The sequence below is a fragment of the Ornithodoros turicata genome, chromosome 6 (genome assembly GCF_037126465.1).
Source record: "Ornithodoros turicata isolate Travis chromosome 6, ASM3712646v1, whole genome shotgun sequence".
Taxonomy (NCBI): domain Eukaryota; kingdom Metazoa; phylum Arthropoda; class Arachnida; order Ixodida; family Argasidae; genus Ornithodoros; species Ornithodoros turicata.
Genome location: NC_088206.1, coordinates 5,399,186 through 5,417,032, shown reverse-complemented (window position 1 = coordinate 5,417,032; position 17,847 = coordinate 5,399,186). Strand labels below are relative to the sequence as shown.

The following is a 17,847-nucleotide window of genomic DNA, read 5'->3' as shown; positions in this document are numbered from 1 at the left end:
CGTCCGTGTTCTCGTCATATCAGGAAGTGTCGATGGCCGGGATAATGCAAAGAAGTATAGGTGTGGTGCCGGGAAGTACACAACGCGACCGAACATAAATACAAAGGAAGGAAGGTGTTTCGTTAATGAGCATAGCCCACGTGTAGCTGTTCTCATGAGACGTTTCAACTCGGAAATTGCTTTGCCCATGACCAAATACAGCTCAGGAATGCGCCGGATTAAAAAGCACCGCTAACCATTCTGGACACTGTGGAACTTCGGTACTCACTGTGACAGGCTCACCCATATATTCCCCACCAAATGACCGAAAGCTATGGGATACAGGCTGCGTTCAAAAAGTAGAATTAACTATTCGGGCTGCAGTGGAAACCGGACTGAAGCTATACCAGGACGAAAAAGCGGCCGGTCTTTCCAGCCCGCACCGGTCGTTTTCTTTTTCTTTTTTATGCTGATGTTTATTTTGTGTCCCTTTTCTTTTGTCATTGGATATCAGCAATTCAATTCAATTCTCCTTTACTTAACAATGAGAGAGAGAGAGAAATACATGATGACGATGATATGGGGATGACTTAACAATTAACTTTAGCAATCAAATAGAGTTGCGCGACTCCGACGTGCATAGCGTGAATTGCAATACGCGAATTGCGAATTCAATTGCGAATTGCAATACGAATTGTATTGCGTGAATAGCATTTGCAGCAAAAGTTTATCGCGTACCTTCTCTCTGCCTAGTCTCGTCTATTGCATCTACTGTGAGTACATACGGGCATAAGTGGTATATGATAACGCTTAATCGGGGTACAATATCGAGCTTCAGTTGATCGGAACACGATAACGGTTCCGCAAACATGAAAGCCAATTTGATATTTGATATGACAACAACAGAAACAACAACATATAAATCGCGACTATGACATGGGGTGATTCACCACTAAAGAGCAGTACACTATATACCTCATCACACACGAAACATCAGATGTGAGATACGAGAATGAAGTTAAAATTATGTACAAGCACAACGATTGAGCCGTCCTCCACTGGTTGTGCTACGGCGCTCAAAAAGGAAGATGACGAAGAAGAAAAACACACACACATGGAAAGAAGCATATTCCTACATACGTGCATATCCAGTTCCTGCATTAGTCATCACGGCCCGCTTGCACGAAACAAACTTAGTGTAATACTTAACGAGTTCCCCACTTAGTGTAGTGCCGGAGCCGTAAGTGGCTTGCACGAAACTTCTACAACACTAAAGTGGTGGCGCTCGCTCCGCGCAGTTTAGGACGCTGGCCAAGGGTCCTAGGAGCACCCTAAACTACCGCACTAAAGCTTAGGACTAACATGTCGGCCGCTATGAACCGTGTATCGAAGATTCGTCGTTGGCCCCAACTGTATCTCGCAATACAGTACGCATTTTCCTCGCAATACTAACAACGTCTCATTTTTTTATGCTGTGGGTGCCGTACGTGTTGTGCTTTTCGTTAGCAACATCTCTCAAAATGATCGCCGCACGCGAAGTGCCTCTCACCGGCACTGCCGTTGGCGATAAGTTCCCAATCATCGAGCAATTCGAGACATACTTTGGGCCACAGGCTTTATTTTATTTAACGAAAGTACGCAACAAGTGACCTAACTCGTTCTTGCAGCTACAATGATAGTACAATACCTTATTTTGGTTCTACAAACTGTTTACGTGTGACGGCAGAAGCAGACGACTTCCCAGAATCCAAACATGCCGTGACGCACGACTTCCTGGGATGAACTCCGGAAGTTCTCTTTCTACCAATGAGGGCCTCCGAAAACTGCTGCTGCTCGTAGCCACGATCCACTTTAGAATACTTGACTTAGGGCGGTCGTCGAAGTGTTCGTGCAAGCCACTTAACCGCAACCCTAAACTTAGTGCAATAACGCGTTAGTGCAACACTTGCCAAGTGTTACACTTAGGATTGTTTCGTGCAAGCGGGCCCACATGTCATATATGTCATAAGTTACTTGGATCCGACTTGGCCTTAGTCCCCATCATTACTGCACAGACATAAACAAACACCTGATGCCCCTTTTGTCCTGGCCAATCTCCCTTAGTGGCTCACGGCCATTATCTCATTGGTAGAAGAAGAAGAAGAAGCACCAATGGTCATTGAGATACAGAGTATATGACTCTATATAGCATCTGAAGCAAACCGACAGACAAGAGGAACTCCAAGAACATCAGAAGACATCGCCGGTGTTGCACGTGGCTCTGACATGGCCAAGAATTGCAGCCAGGTTGAATGCCTGTCGGCTAGCAGTACTCAATTGAGCACAGAGTTGCTGCGTCTCCGTTTCGTAGAGCTCACATTCTGTTAGGATGTGCTCAATGATCGTATGACGCCACATTTGGAGCATAGGCTGCTGTCACAGTATCCGATCCGGTATGTACTTGAATTGGGGAGTGAAGGCTACAATGAGACGAAACCTGTGCAGGAGGGACGTAAAATAGCGTGGTAAACGGTCTGGAACTGAGGAAGGCAAAGTTGGATCCATCGAATACATGAGAGACCTGTCAGTGATGTCCCGACTCCACTGCTGGCGAGTTATAGTGGCTGGATGAGATCAATCAGAAGTGATCTCCTGTTGTGCAGCCGTTGCCGCTCTGTTGGCCTCTTCGTTTCCGCTCAAACCACAGTGACCCGGGGCTCACTGCAGGGATATATGATGACCATTATCATTTATAGACACTGAACTTGTTGGAGTATATCAAGTGACGACTGGGGCAAATGGTCCGCACCATCCCCATGTTGGCTATACATTGAAGAGCAGCCTTTGAATTTGAGTAAACGAGCCAGGTCCGCGGAGCATCACACGATGTCTGACGCAGAAACAACAGGACAGCGTATAGCTCAGTGGAAATTGATGTGCGGTGTGAGAGACGGTATCCATGCGACACGTGGTGTGGGATAACAAACGCAGATGATGAACATCTCAGTTGTCTCGCGACGTAAACACCCAATTATTATTATTATTAGATGATGAACATTCATGGCTGGTGGATCCGTCAGTGAAAACTGCAGTGTGGTCCAGTACATGCATCATATCCGCTGCTAGCTGTCTGAGAACTAGTGTAGGCACTTGGTTTCTTTTGACGTTAAGACCAGGAATTGACCGTGAGATCGATGGTAGTGGAAGCGACCACGGAGGCGTCGAGGACAGCGCTGATTTTTGGCAGAAAACGGGGGAACCTCAGGTTTCACTTGCATGAAATTTTTGTACGCGTTACTTTGCTTCCGGCGACAAACTTTTGATATGACAGCAGCTTCTTTATGGTGTGATTTTCGCAGTGATATTTTCGCAGTTCGATATCGCAGTGATTTCCGCATATTTCTGATCTACTGAAACACAAACCCTAATATACTCGTACGTCAACAGAGTCCTCACAAGTTGCCGCTTTTGACAACATTGCCCAGCGTGTGTCAGACTCGAGACAAAAAGAAAAAAAAAACTAAATCTTTGCGCATTCCAAAGGTGTTCACACGCGGGGTAGCTTTACAGGGCCGTCATTGGCGGTAAATTTATAGAGCTACGGACGGACCTACACGGTGACTGGCACTCTAAGACAACAGCTTTAATATTGATTGCGATGATGCACAGCGTTACCCCCAGCAACAATACTCTAGATAACAGATTAGGGTGTGGTTCGTATGGAGATAACGGGCATGATTGTCAAATTACTTTCTCCCACAAGCACCGAGTCAAGTCCTCGACTAGGAGATGGAGACAGATGATCCTCGATTCGAGTACAAGGAAATGCGCTTAAAGAAACCAGCCTCTAGAGAATGTTGGACGAACAGCTAACTACGCAATCGATTATGTGAGTTAAGCTGCGGAGAAATCTAGGGTGTCGCTCGGAAGCGGTGCGCAAAATCACGCAATTCTCATTCAAAGCGGGAACGGATCGAACGCGTTTGCATCTGATAGAAGTCTCTCTTGCCCTCAGCAAACACTTAAAATTCGCAATGCATCGGGTCAAGGCTGCCAAGGAAATAGCGAAGCGGCATAGACAGCAACGCGGAAAGCCTGTGGAGTGCAGTGTGCGTGACATTTCAAAGCGCAAAACGTGTTCTTGTAAGAGCACTCCCGTTGAAAGTGAAGTCCGGCCAGACTTGTACGTATTTGGAGTATTGTATTTAAAATACTGTATTTTAAATACAATTTGCGGTATTTTGGTACTCTACTCAATACTTTTTGTTTTGTGTATTTGCACTCTATTTAAAATACATTTTATGGTATTTTCTACTCAATACTCTAATTACATATTTTGGATCTCCCCTCAAACTCTCTGTGTCTCGTCTTTTCATTATCTTGCTTGTTAAAATGGAAATTTCCTGAGTCCCTCGGACTGGACCCGGACATTGGCCCTCCTTGGAAGTATCCATTTAGAGATCTTGTCCCGTGTGTATTAATCCTTCGTAAGTGAGGGTTCTATTATGTGTGCCCTGTGGGACCTGCTAAAGTTTGCTTTGTTCTGGGTCACATATACCTTGTGGAGTTATGTGGTGTCTCTTTGTCATCTTTTGGGGACTTGTGCTTAGATGAGTCCTATCACACAGGGACGACTTGCGTAGTACACGGAGTTTAGGTGATTCCTGTCACATAGCGGCGACATGCCGCATTGACCAGTGACTGGTGACATTTTGCGTTCAAGCATAAATAGTATCTTAATTGTATTTCAAATACTTTTTGAAGTATTTTGTACTCTGTCTTAATTACTTCAATTTTCGTGTATCTATACTCTATCTTAATTACATTCTAACGTCAGTATTTATTATCTTATCTTAAATACATTGTTGAGTATCTTGTACATGTCTGAGTCCGGCTAAGGTGACAAAGAACGCTATCCTAACAAAAAAAAGGGGGGGGGGGCTCATGCTTTCGTGAGTGTAGACAACCCGTACTCATATCAGTCTGCGATGAAAGTCAGCTGCAATGTTGACTTGCTTGACTTATTTGCTTTCCTTGCTGGAATATCTTTTATATCTCTCTCGAAAAAATAAAAGCGGAACGGTACCTTGTGTTCGGCGAGAAAATTGCTGGGATCAGTGTGTTTACACACGCTGTTTCTAAAGGCCTTTGCAGTTGGAACGGTTTCTATATTAACGCTTTCATCAGCAACATGCGGATTTTTTCGTTAACGCTTTGATCCCACAGTTTTTGTATTTTCCATATTTTCATTCAACCCAAAACAAAACCGCCGTGCTTTTTTCAAAATGTCGAGATTTGTATAGTTTTCCTTTCTTCTTTTTTTTTTCCCGCTCTCCTTTCCTTTCATTTTTTTTACATATAACGAGCTCTAAATAACGCGTCCTGCAGTAGACAGTCCTGAGTGGCTTGGGACTAACCACTCAACTTTTTTCTTTTACGAATCAGTCAATGAGAGGACGTCGAGCTGCGTAATTGCTAACATTTAATGTGAAGTACATGCAGGCTTTGCTTTGAGTTTTAATAGAGCCTACGAACGAGGCTAATGTAGCATCAGTTCATGAACTCACATCTAATACAGGTCTATGCACAGCCGGCGCTTGCTGTGCTTGCCTCCATCATGGCTAACCTTTCCCTTCCTTTTTTTTTTTTATCATCAAACCTTGAGCGTCGTCATGATGTTCACTACCACCGGAGCGGAAGTCAGCCATCACAAAACTGGTTTCGTGGAACTTTCAGTACCTAAGCCATCCAAGCAGCACAATGTACTGAAAGTCGAGTGCAATAGGGGTGGACGGTATGTGTATTATCAATGTTCTTTAGTTTCAGGAGTCTGTTCAAGGCCTTCCGCCTACCCGTCCACCCCTATTGCACTCGACTTTCAGTACATTTTGCTGCTTGGGATGACATTAGTGCCCCCATTCTTCAGTGCCCCACTCTCACCCTCAACGCATTAACCTCATGCTTTCCGTTTAAAGTCATCTTCTGTGATCCATCTCATCATTCTTTCACCGTTTGTTAGTCACCTTTTTTTTGTGTCATCTATGTCTTTAATCTACCTCATCCTTCGTTCATCCTTTGTTAGTTTATCCTTTATTTCCTAATTCCTTTTCTTTTCTTTTTATTTAGTTCTTACTTCTTAATTTTCTTTCTTTATTTATTTCTCATTTCTTTCTTTCCGGAATAGCAAGACGACGTCCCGTTTGGCTGACCTTTTCCCCATTTTTTCCCCCTTTTCGTCTAATAAATATATCCCCCACCATGACATTAGTGCAAGTTTAGTTTCTTCTTTATGTGTGTGTGTGTGTGTGTGTGTGTGTGTCTGTGTGTGTGTTGGTGCAGGTTTAGATCGCACCGCCCTAAGCACAATGGTAGCGGAACATTATGTTAGAGGCAGTGCGAGAAATAGCTTGCGGAAGAGAGCTATACACATGCAAGATCGCTTATCATTCGACGCTCGGAGGTTCCTTCCGGTCATGGCAGCAGTCGCCTCGCACTTCGCGCGGCGAGGTGCGAAACTTCCTGACCCGCGGGTTGAACGACATCGACCCCACTGCCTTCTCATTAACGTGTCTCACCACGAACGTTTTCACAGTGAAAAATTATTAATCTTTATTAATTTATTAATTATTTAATCTTTTTTTCACGTATCGCAGAACTGTCCTGCCAGTGATCCCAATGCAGTGTTTAAACATCACATGAAAGCATGGTCTTAGCTTTCCTTCCGAGTTTTATATAATATGATCACGACCTCTCGCTCTGTCTGTCTGTCTGTCTGTCTGTCTGTCTGTGTTGTATATTTCTGATTGTTCCACTGGTTTTCGCTGTATGTAGCACTCCTCTTCACTGTTTCATTGTATATATGACACGGTTATTCACTGGTTTCATTGTACATGCCATCAGATCGTGTACCATCGTGTGGTGGAACGGCGGAAGACATCTGACCCCTCATCGCCTAACTTTCAACTACCGCAGGACCACGCTCTAACGAATCATTTATTAAGGAATAGCAAGCCGTCCTTTCTGGCTGACATTTCCTGTGGAAATAATTAGATCCCCCCTCCCCCGCGATCAGATCGATGTAATAAATTTTCTTTATATATTCAACATCTTTCTTTGGGTGGAGTATATCCCCTGTTGCGATGGGAACCTGATAATTTTATTTATTTATTTTTGTTTTTCACTACACCAACCAGTAATTCAGACAAAGTGTCGTTGTTGTTATACTGTTCGTTGGTTGGTTGGTATAAAAAAGAAAAAAAATGGAGATGTTTGCCCAACTGTCGGGCCGGCTACTCCCAACATCGCCCAACATCGGGCCGGCTACTCCAGCACGCCTATATAGTACCGAGGTCTAACGGATGTTGTTCGCCTGTCATATTCTTTGTTTGGCTTTGTTTGGCTTTTGTTTGACTTTGTTCGGCTTAGCAAAACTTGTAACGGAATCTATGCCATATGGCTGCAATACGTGATGTGATGTGATGTGATGTGATAGAAAAAAAAGGGGGGGATTTAAGTCGCAACAAAGTCAGACTGGCTACCCCAGACCACCTATAACCGCAGTTAGTCGAAATAAATAAAAAGAAGGAGAAAACCCAGTAGATGGGGACGGGAGACAAACTCGTTTGTGTCAAGTGTTCCCACTATAGTTTGGCTGCAATACGAATGCTCCGAATAGCAAACGATCAAGGCTTTACGAAGCAATATAAAGAACACCGGTGGTTGATGCTGCGCATTTTCTACAAAGCTGACACTGTCAAGTTCGTTGGTGAAAATCGGATTAAAAGTCACCTCCCCAACTTTGTTGGGACGAGTTTCTCTATAGCCCCGGAGGCTTCGCATATTGAAGTCGCCGCAGAGGCTTTATAGGGAGCATGTTGCACACAGACTAGCGTGGTATTAGGGCGTTATGTTTTGTTACCATGTCACCCGCCTGTGACGCCCTATAGTATGGTAAATAAAGGTAACTTTATGATGCCTCCATCATAAAGTTTGGAGCTCTCCTAAAGTTTGGAGCTCTCCTAAAGTTTGGAGCTCTCTCTAAAGTTTGGAGCTCTCTCTAAAGTTTGGAGCTCTCTCTAAAGTTTGGAGACTTATGATGGATGCCTCCATCATAAAGTCTTCCCGTCGCGTCAGGCTTATGAATGTTTACGTTGATGCGTTACAACGGCATAATGAAAAGTAGACACCGCGAGCGGTTACAACTAAAAGGGCAGTTACTGGGCAGTTACTAGGACAGTTACTTGCGTAATTAGATAATTAGGTTAATAAAATATTCTGACCAGTAAAATGGGAGACACAGAACAGCATCACGGGAGTGACGTATATACGATTTGGGAGTATATATGTGTGATCGCAGGGAAGTAATAATGAGAGATCTCATTCGCTTCACTTCACATTTCATAATAACTGCATTTTCGACTATAACTATCGAATAACTATATCTACGACGCTTAGTCAATGAGATGACAGGGCAGGGTATCGATAACCTTTTTCTGGAGCGTTAAAAAAAACCCGTTACGTTCTTTATGAGCGACTAATTAATGGGAATAACGTCGTTGTGAAAACCACAAAGCGCATATCAGATCGCGTGCTCTACAGTGTTCTATGATCAGATTATGATCACGATGATGATGATAATGAAAAGAAAAAATGATGTTTGTGCTAACAACAAGACATTAATTCTTAAAATTATTAGGCTTCGTTCATTATTAAGCACCGCGGTTCACAATGCAGACGCTACACTATTACCTAATCACTTGTATAGAGATTACGCAGGTCACCTCTCCTTGTCGTGTGACACCCTCCCATTCAAGTACAAGCGTATGTGTTGACACCTATCAGCACACTCCGCCCTAAAACCCGACGGCAGGAATTAGATAGGTCAAGAAACTCCTCGAAAGCTGACACGTGAGTTAATCGTTAATGACCACAAATCATCGTACGCGGCGGGCTTTCGTCAGTCCTTTCGACGCATGGCATGAGTGACGTTATTGGATTAGCCTTTTTTTTTTTTACGCTACGAGTCACCGATATTTTAAGGGTAGTAACGTCTTCTGGAAATAGGGTTGCAAATAATTTAGAGTTACTCTTCTTTAAATGTTAATTGTTACAGTTACCTACCACGTGAAACTAACTTTCCTACTTTACATCGAAAAGCAGAGAGTCCCGCGATTCGGTGAAAGTAGATTAAAGCAGAACCTTTTCGGTTCTTGGATGCTGACCAGCAAATCAGCTCATACCTGCCATGCGCGCCCTTGTGCAATTTCTCGTCTCGACGGACCTCTCTGACAGATTGTGACGCTCTTTGTTTTTGTGCATTGAGATTTCGCTTTTGGTGCCAAGCTAGGTGGTGATGTCCTCATTTATTCTGTTTCCGTTCCGTTGCAAAGCGTCGAGTTTTGTGTAATTTCCATTTCTTTCCCCTTTATTTCCCTTTCTTAATAACGCGTCCTGGAGTAGCCAGTCCCGAGGACTCGAGACTAACATCTCCATTTTTTTCTTTTAAAAATCAATCAATCAGATTAAAGCAGAAGCTCATCATGTTCGGAGACGCGAATATTTCGAACTGAGAATCATCTTCTACCTAGGAGAACATTCTCTGTCCGATGAGAAGACACAAGGGAAATATAAAGTATATCTCGGTAAGCGAGAAACATCCGATATCAGAACGAAAAGTGCGGTATTTGCCAACGGTAACAAGGACGTGAGGACACAGAGCCGGTACGAGCGACAGGCTCCACGGCTGGGTAGCCTGCGAGATTTCCCGCGGGTCATCATTGGGCTTGCGAAAGCTATGATTAGTATCGCTAAGACCTGCAGTATCGTCTCATTGCCTATAGGCTTTACAGCGAATGCAGCGAAACTCTTGGCGAATTTCACTGGCAGAGCTGTGTTAAGGTTTTGCACGGGAAAATGCAAAAATTGTTCCCCGGTGGCATAGCCAGATCAGACGTGGAACGTTCCATTGAGAAAGGAGGACTCAAAACATTTGCTCCCAGTCCCAGAGGAAACAACAACAAGAAGAGATAACGCGCACGCACGCACACACACACACGCACATAAAGAGACGATGATGAATGGGAGGAATATGTTTAATGGAATGAAAAGAAAGAAAAAAGGAGATGTCAGCCAGGCTAGTGCCGGCTTGCTATTCCAAAAAAGAAAAACTCAAAATAAACAAAGAAAGAAAATGAAAAGTAAGGCAAAATAGAAAGAACAGGTAGTGCAGCAACAAGAGATAAATTAATGATAATGACTGGGGAAATTAGCCCATGAGGCGCGGCCCACTATCCCAAAGCACAATGAGGGAAAGGAGGGGGAGACGTGACATGACGATGAGACGTTGCCTAGTTGGAGTTTTCCCATCCACGCATGATATATAGACCTACAATAGTCATGAACCCCTTTAATACGTCATCCCTAACCCTTAAAAACCATGCCAGTGATGAGGACGGTGCCCAGAAGAAGAACAGTTTCTGTTCGAAATGTCGCCGGCTCTTGTCTTGATGGCTCTTTTCCTTCCGCTGGATCTTCTACCTTTCTATATATAGAATGCCGTGGTTCCGACGAATCCTGGCGTGGCTAAGTCGTTATATGTACATCGCGTGCTCTAACCAAATTCCAGAGATGAGAGTACAGGATTGCAGCGCCGGGCACTGTACGAGACTAACTTTCCTCTCACGGATGGCAGGTGGCGTAAAAGTTGAGAAGTAAACGGTATATACGACAACCCCTGGTGTAATAAGCACTTGACCCACACCCATTCGTGGTGCAAAATTTGATTCTCTCATTGAAGTCATAAGCCTGAAAGTATAGTCTTCTGGAGGTATCTCTAATGCTCCACATGGGAGGGAGTGATTTCCTCCTCTTTTCTTTTTTTCTTTTGGAATATGCTCATCAAGGCTGAACGTTCAGCGCGCGAATTGTGGTTCGAGTTTGTGCCGTTCATTTTTGTGTACAACCTGTGAAGAGCGTATTTAAAGTAACCCAAATGCTGTGACAAAAACCAGAGCGCACAAACCATTTAAAGGGTCGTGACACTTTGATACGTGTGGTTCGTTACGTCAAGCACAGATTGCGCTGCACGAGAAAAAAAAAACATTTTCTTACAAGTCGTATATGTACTTAGATGTGAAGATATGAATACGTAGATATGAACCCTCGAACGCACGTATGCATCAAGCTATGACATCAGAGGAGCTAGAAACTCGGTCAGCCTTATTGGTTCTCACAAGCACGTGACCTCTCTTCCGCTGCCTTACTAGCGGAGAAACCCGAAGTGATGCCAGAGCCGGATTGATTGGTTTCGGTATTCGCGGTGCAGATCTTGTACGCCACTTGTTGGTGGGAACGCAGGTTCACATCAATGCAAATGTCTGTCTTTCACATTTATTCGGAGTAACTTTGTGGGACGAAGTGTCACACATAACTTTAGCTCTAAAGACAAGCTGATAAGAAAGAAAAAGCAGACTTCAATATGCCAATAGGCTATGCCAACCTGCAATCTTCCCGGGGGGGGGGGGGATATATTTATTAGACGAAAAGGAAAACAAAAACCGGGGGAAAGGCCAGCCAAACGGGACGTCGGCTTGCTATTCCGGAAAGAAAGAAATGAGAAATAAATAGAAAGAAAAGGAATTAGGAAATAAAGGATAAACTAACAAAAGATGAAAGAAGGATCAGGTAGATTAAGAGAAAGATGAAAGAAAAAGATGGCTAACAAACCGTGAAAGAATGATGAGATGGCGCACAGGAGATGACTTTAAAAGGAAAGCATGAGGGTTAATGCGTTGAGGATGAGAGTGGGGACACTGAAGAATGAGATTGCACGACTGGAGTTCACAGGCTGCTCATAAAACCTGAATCGCTGAAGAGAGTCGGAATGCAATCCTCCTGCTTTTCTATCATACAACGGGTCCACCAAAGTCATTTCCGGCATGCAACCTTCGTGCGACTCTTCTTCTTGCAACAGCAATCAAAGCTCGGCGGCGATCAGCCGTGATACGCTGAATGCACACTGACATTCTCAATATCGCCTTTCTGCTTCTCCCATTGGGCCTCCAAGAAAACATAGAAACCTAACACACACACACACACACAAACGCTATACACGTATAGCAGCCACCATGTTTACCAGACCAGTGGCCACAATTCAGCTCCATCTATCACCCTTCTGTTTCCCAGAGCGAGGTCGTCATATTGGCTATGGACGGGGGGGTGTCAAGACAGTCGGCTTATTGACCGTACCCTCATTTTTTATGGTTATCGTTGTGGACATTGGATGACTTTGTTTGTTTTTCTTTGATACCATGACAGTTGACTTATGGGGTCGAATTAGATCTGCCACTCGCAGGCGGAGCTCGTTCTAAATATAAGCGTCAAAAATGTCATGCGCGGAAAACAAACGAAAAAAAAATTGTGGGCTACGCATTTAGGTGGCAGACGTCAGAGTACATCTCGTAACCGTTTTGTTGGTAAATGTAGGTGGTTTGCAACTGCGTTCAAAGTGACGTCAGGGAAGTTGCAATACCACGTGGGTTTACGCTTCCGTTCCGAAGTTCTGCTGGAGTCGAAGAGCGTCAGAGTTTTTTATTTTTTTTCAACGTTTTTAAGGGGAAAAAAATGCGCGGATGTTCAGCGCTTCACTCCACTAATTCTGCGGAAAAAGGACATAAAATGTTTAGCGTATCCTGGGATGCTGCACCTTTGGAAAAATGTCACCGGCGTAAAACAAAATTGAATTAAAAACAAAATTGAATTATTGAATTAAATGGTGTATAGGGACTTGTCACCAAATCCCGTGCTCTGTATACTTACCATGTGGAGTAGTGCGTGGCTGTGATGATAACATTGTGAACTGATAATGTGTAAAGAATGTCATTAAAGTCACAACTTCGTCTGAAACTAAAAGGAAACGACTACATGCGGATGATCCCAGGTCTGCAGAAAATTGCTGTATAAAATGATGCTTGTACATTTTGTTGCGCCACATCTCGAATATTGCTCGTTATCTTTGTTATCTGAAACGTCAAACTGACCGTGTTGTGACGGAACATTTCGCACAGCGAAAGATCGCGATTTCAAAGCGCGCCCCAAACGGGACGGAAGTGTCACGAAATCTAAACTTTGCCAAAAGAAAAGTAGTGGCGAAGTATTTGTGTGAAGTAACTTCTTGTTTGGGGGGCAAGTATCTCGGTTGGCGTTTAAGCCAGATTGACGATTGATTGATTGTGATGCGAAGGAAAAATAAAATGCCATGTAGACTTTTGCTTTGCTCCAATTGAGCGAGACTAAAATTTCAGTCCGGAAGTTCGAAGTCGCTGCATATCGCCACCTCTCCGCTTGAAAGCTACCCATTTCAACAGAAGGGTGAATGTCTAATTCGTGGACTACCTGCCAGATTTCGTCTCATTTCCGTTGGCGTTCAGGCTTTGTTGCCGTGACTTCCACAGCTAAGGATCACGAATTGGCACTTCAATTATTTATTTTATTTTATTCTGTGCCTTTCGCTCGTTGCGCCTTTTCATAAATCGTGATACGTGGGTCGGTCTATCTCGGAGGATGGCTAATACGGCTATACCGGCTCCAACCTCGAAAGTGCTTTTCCAGTATCACTGTGTGTGTATGTCTATAGGGCTTATTCACATGACGTCATCCGTAGGAGACCGCCACTGTCGCTAGCAGACAGATGTGCTGCCATCGGCCGCCATATTGTAGGTCCCATCCAAGCCCCTGCCCATATCGCACCCGCCGTGTATTTGGTGTTTCGAGGTTATTGTGCTGCGTGATTTTTAGCATATTCAAGTAATTTCCATGTTTCCGACGTTCATACTCATCCAAAAAGCATATGGCAGCGAACGAATGGGGGAACATAACTTCGAGGGACCTACAGTATGGCGGCAAGGTGACGTCAGTGAATAAACCCTATAGTCAGTGACAACTTAAGTCCTACAATTGGGACCGCCCACTCATCCGTGGAAGGCCCCTGCGATTGGCTACCAGCCTTTGCACGACGCCCCCGCTTCGCGATGTAGTGCAGGCTCTCTCTCTCTCTCTCTCTTTTTCCCAGTTCCCACTTGGCAGTGTTGTGCGTAGCGGCGCTTCTGTAATCGCTACTTTTTTCAGCAGCGGAGGTGTAATTCCGCTACATTTGCGCGCAGAGCGATTCTTGTGTGGAGGCGGGGTCAAGTGTATGCGTTATGTTGTCACAGACTATAGCGATAGTTTTACAGGGCAAACCAGAAGATATGTCTGTCCGTGGCTTTATGGGGCCACGTGACACAGTGCTGCCCCCACGTGGTCGCCAGAATGTGTTCGCGGTAGACTGAAATTGTGCAACCACCACAGTAACAATGAAAAAACAAATATAGAAAGAAAGGAGTTCACTGTTAAAGGCGGTCAACACACCTTTAAAATATATTTTATACTAGTAGTTACTACCTTTACTCATTTTGTTTCTAAATACCGATTACTTTTTAGCGCGTGTCACGGATAAAACGTTACGGTAAAGCTACATAAAAAAGTTTACTGAAATCTCTCTGAGGTATATAGAGTTGTCTTTTGTTAACAGGAATGCGAATATATTTGCTGCTTGCGCCAAACAGATGATCTAAAAATCGGCGAGAGAAAACCTTGTAAGTAGTACTGAGCACCACAATTACAAACTAAAGCGACGAACAATGAATATTACTAATCGAAGAAAAAGCATGGAATGCAAATCCAAACTGAAAAAAAAAAAATGCTCCCGAAACGTGAAAGACCACCCTAAAACCCCTGCTCCAATTGCCACCTGCTATGAATTAGCCTTTCAAATTCACGGGGGGTACATGTACACTGCTTGAAAAAACTCTTCCTTCACAAGAGCAGCGAAATCGATTTGAGCTCAACCAACTCGATTGAAATTCGATTGAAATTCGGAAAGGATTCCAATTTTCCCTGGCAACCAACCACCTGCGCGCAAGGAAGCAGTGGTAATATTTACGTAATTATCTCTGTTCTTTTCTGCTCAATTCGTGGCTCAAGAGCAAAATAATCTATTGCGCTCGGAAAGCTTTACATAAATACGGTGCACACAAACAAACGAGGGATCGTCGAAAAATAGCAAATATACAGCGAGTCGGTGAAGGTAGCTGCATGCAAGCAAACGCTTCCAGGTAGGGTGGTGTCGATATTTCGAACAACCTGCGTTCGAAATATCGGCGATTACCGAGTTGGAGGCGCGATATACTGCGAAAAAAAAAAACCATCTTACAACAAATTATTAAAGTGCAGCACGACAACGACGGCTATGGTGGTTCGAGACTACCATCTCCATTTTTTTCTTTTAAAATCAATCAATCAATCAACGACGGCTATGCACGTCTCCTACCTTGATGAATTATTATGATAGTAACAAGATACATACATTTTGAGAACAAGGGCAAGTACACTTTCACGTTCACTTTCATTTTGTGACACTTTCTGGTTCCACGTTTGTGACAATTGTTCCCACTAGTTCGGGATGTTTGTTTCTCCGCCACCCACCCCCCTCCAAATACTGAGTTTTATCCCTCTTTTTAATTTATTTCAACTAACTGCAGCTAAGTGGTCTGGAGTATTCAGTCTGACTTTGTAGTGACTTAAATCGCCCCCCTCCCATTTTCTTTTTTTTTTTTCGATCACATCACGTCACAAGGACAGGTACAATGGAATCCTAAGAAAATAGTATTTACTCAACTTTTCGTTCAATTTGATAAGGCCGAAGCCAAAGGCACGTATCCCATTATGATGGGAACGTGAAGAAGATGGAGGCCCTCGATTTGGAGCTTTACCCTACACTCCGATCGCTTTGAAAGGCTGAGGATACGCCGGAATGAGGTAATATAATGTCTTCTCCACATCCATATCCGAAGCCATCTGTATCCAAAGGGAAAGCAATATCCCAGGGGGAGCACCCCGCCTGGACTGGAAACTGGTGAAAAGCCGATGAAAGCTCAGGAAAGTTTCAGTCGGCTTAACACCGGGCCAAGGAGGACAGACCGATGCTACATTTTTTGGTACCCCGTGAGTTTAAACCGCCTTTGAGGACGGCTCTGGGATGTTTCGGGACGGCCATAAGTGCGAGGTATGGAGTAAGCATAGCAAATGTCCTCCTACGTGTTTGTCTTAAAGTTTGTGTCGCTGTAATACGTGAAAGGCGCGTTGGTGCTCCAATGGGTTAGTAAAGTCGATTTAATCTGCTATAATCATAATTATCCTTGATCTGAGTTGCTCCTAGAAGATGAAAGACTGGTCTGTCTCATATATACCAGGATATCGTACTTCGTGATAAAAGCGTCATATTACTGTGTACTATTGTTATCATACAGTATAGCACTTTGTCTTTGACATTTATTGTTAAATAGAATTAAATATATTTTTACTTTCATGAATGCGCGCAACGAAAACCATAATCCACGGCGTCAGTCAGTCATTTTCATCGGGTTTATCTAAAGCCACTAAATAAGTTCTCTGTTGTGTTACATTGATTTGACAGTGAAAGCCACATACGTCGCGCTTATCAATGCCAGTTAAATTTGGTCTGAAAGTGTGGTGCTATCGATGTAGTCATCTATCAAGAAATGCGTACCTCTGTATATGTATAATATGAACAAAGCCGAACACATAGGTTTTTTTTCTTCAAAAATACGAGAGAAAATATCAGAGGTACGGCCATAAATTCTGAAAGACTAATCAAGGTCTTAAGAGATTATTTCGGTCACGTTGTAACTGTAAACTGTAACTGTAAACTGTAACTGTAAAAGTTGTAACTGAAATATCACGTGGAGCAGTAATGTGTCATGCAGCGAACTTATAAACGACGTTGTTTTGAACAGTTCATTCAACAAGAATTTATGATGCCAGAAATCGCAGCGAGTCAGTGATTAGAGCGTGCTAATCCACGCTCGCATTAGCACCAAAGGTGGAGGACACCATCAGGTGGCCAAGTCCAAACGCCGTACAGAAAGCACCCTATATGTGAATGACCTGTGGTCGACCAACATCAATTTACAGAGCTGACGGCAAGCATCTTGCAAGAATCTTCGTGATTTTATGCCCATATATCCCGTAAGAAACACCCCTCTTGTAAGAAACAACCAGCACGCGCACATGTTTACCAAGTTTGGGCCGGCGCAGCACGAGTCTCCAACTTTTAAAAGAGCAGACGACAGTGGCAATGGCGTAGCAGACGACAACATGCGCAATATAAATAATGCTTCGCCAAGGGCCTCGAGCGCCCTTACCTGATGCAAAAAGTATCCAGAGTAGCATTACGGACGGCACCCTTAGCTCTTCCATAGTAGGAGAACGAACCACTCACTCACTGGGCAAAGAACTACTGCAATAGCTGGCGAGCGGTGCCCGGAGGAGCACTTCGACGGTGGCGCAACGCGCGACGGTGTCTCCATCTGGGTGTCGCCTTCGGTTCTTCTGTCTCGTTTGCTAGGCTTTCTTTTTCCTTTTACCGCAGGAAATGGGCCCGTTCGTTCCGCACACGGCTCCACAGAGGAGTTAGAGCAGCCAACGGAGAGGGCACGGATGTACTCAGTCTTTGTCCTCCTCTTGTTTCGAAGCATTAGTGCGGACAACTCCTCGCGCTCCTACACCCACACGCATTGTCGTCTGCGAGAAATAATAGGCTGCGAGGAGACTGTTGTCTACCAGTCTGTACTAGGCGTCACTTCATGTGTTGTTTGAGAAACGTAATGATGATCTTTTGTTTCTCCACTCACAATCTAGTTGCTCTATTTGTTGTCCTTTATTCTGTTTTAGTTTGACGCAGAACTGGCACAACATATTAATGTTAGAAATGTAAGTGTAATTACAGACGCCTCCATGCTCTACAATATCGTTATTTTCTGGCTCGTAAAT

The 17,847-nt window shown here is 43.9% G+C and overlaps 1 protein-coding gene across 1 annotated transcript in view; it reads right to left on the bottom strand.

The window, feature by feature from the left end:
- The window catches only part of LOC135397587 (uncharacterized), a 110,382-nt gene extending 93,076 nt beyond the window's left edge, over nt 1–17,306 (bottom strand). The window contains exon 1 of the mRNA XM_064629193.1: nt 17,220–17,306. Coding sequence (XP_064485263.1) covers nt 17,220–17,274 — 55 coding nt within the window. The 5' untranslated portion in view covers nt 17,275–17,306. The remainder of the gene's footprint in view (nt 1–17,219) is intronic.
- Nucleotides 17,307–17,847: the final 541 nt, after the last annotated feature.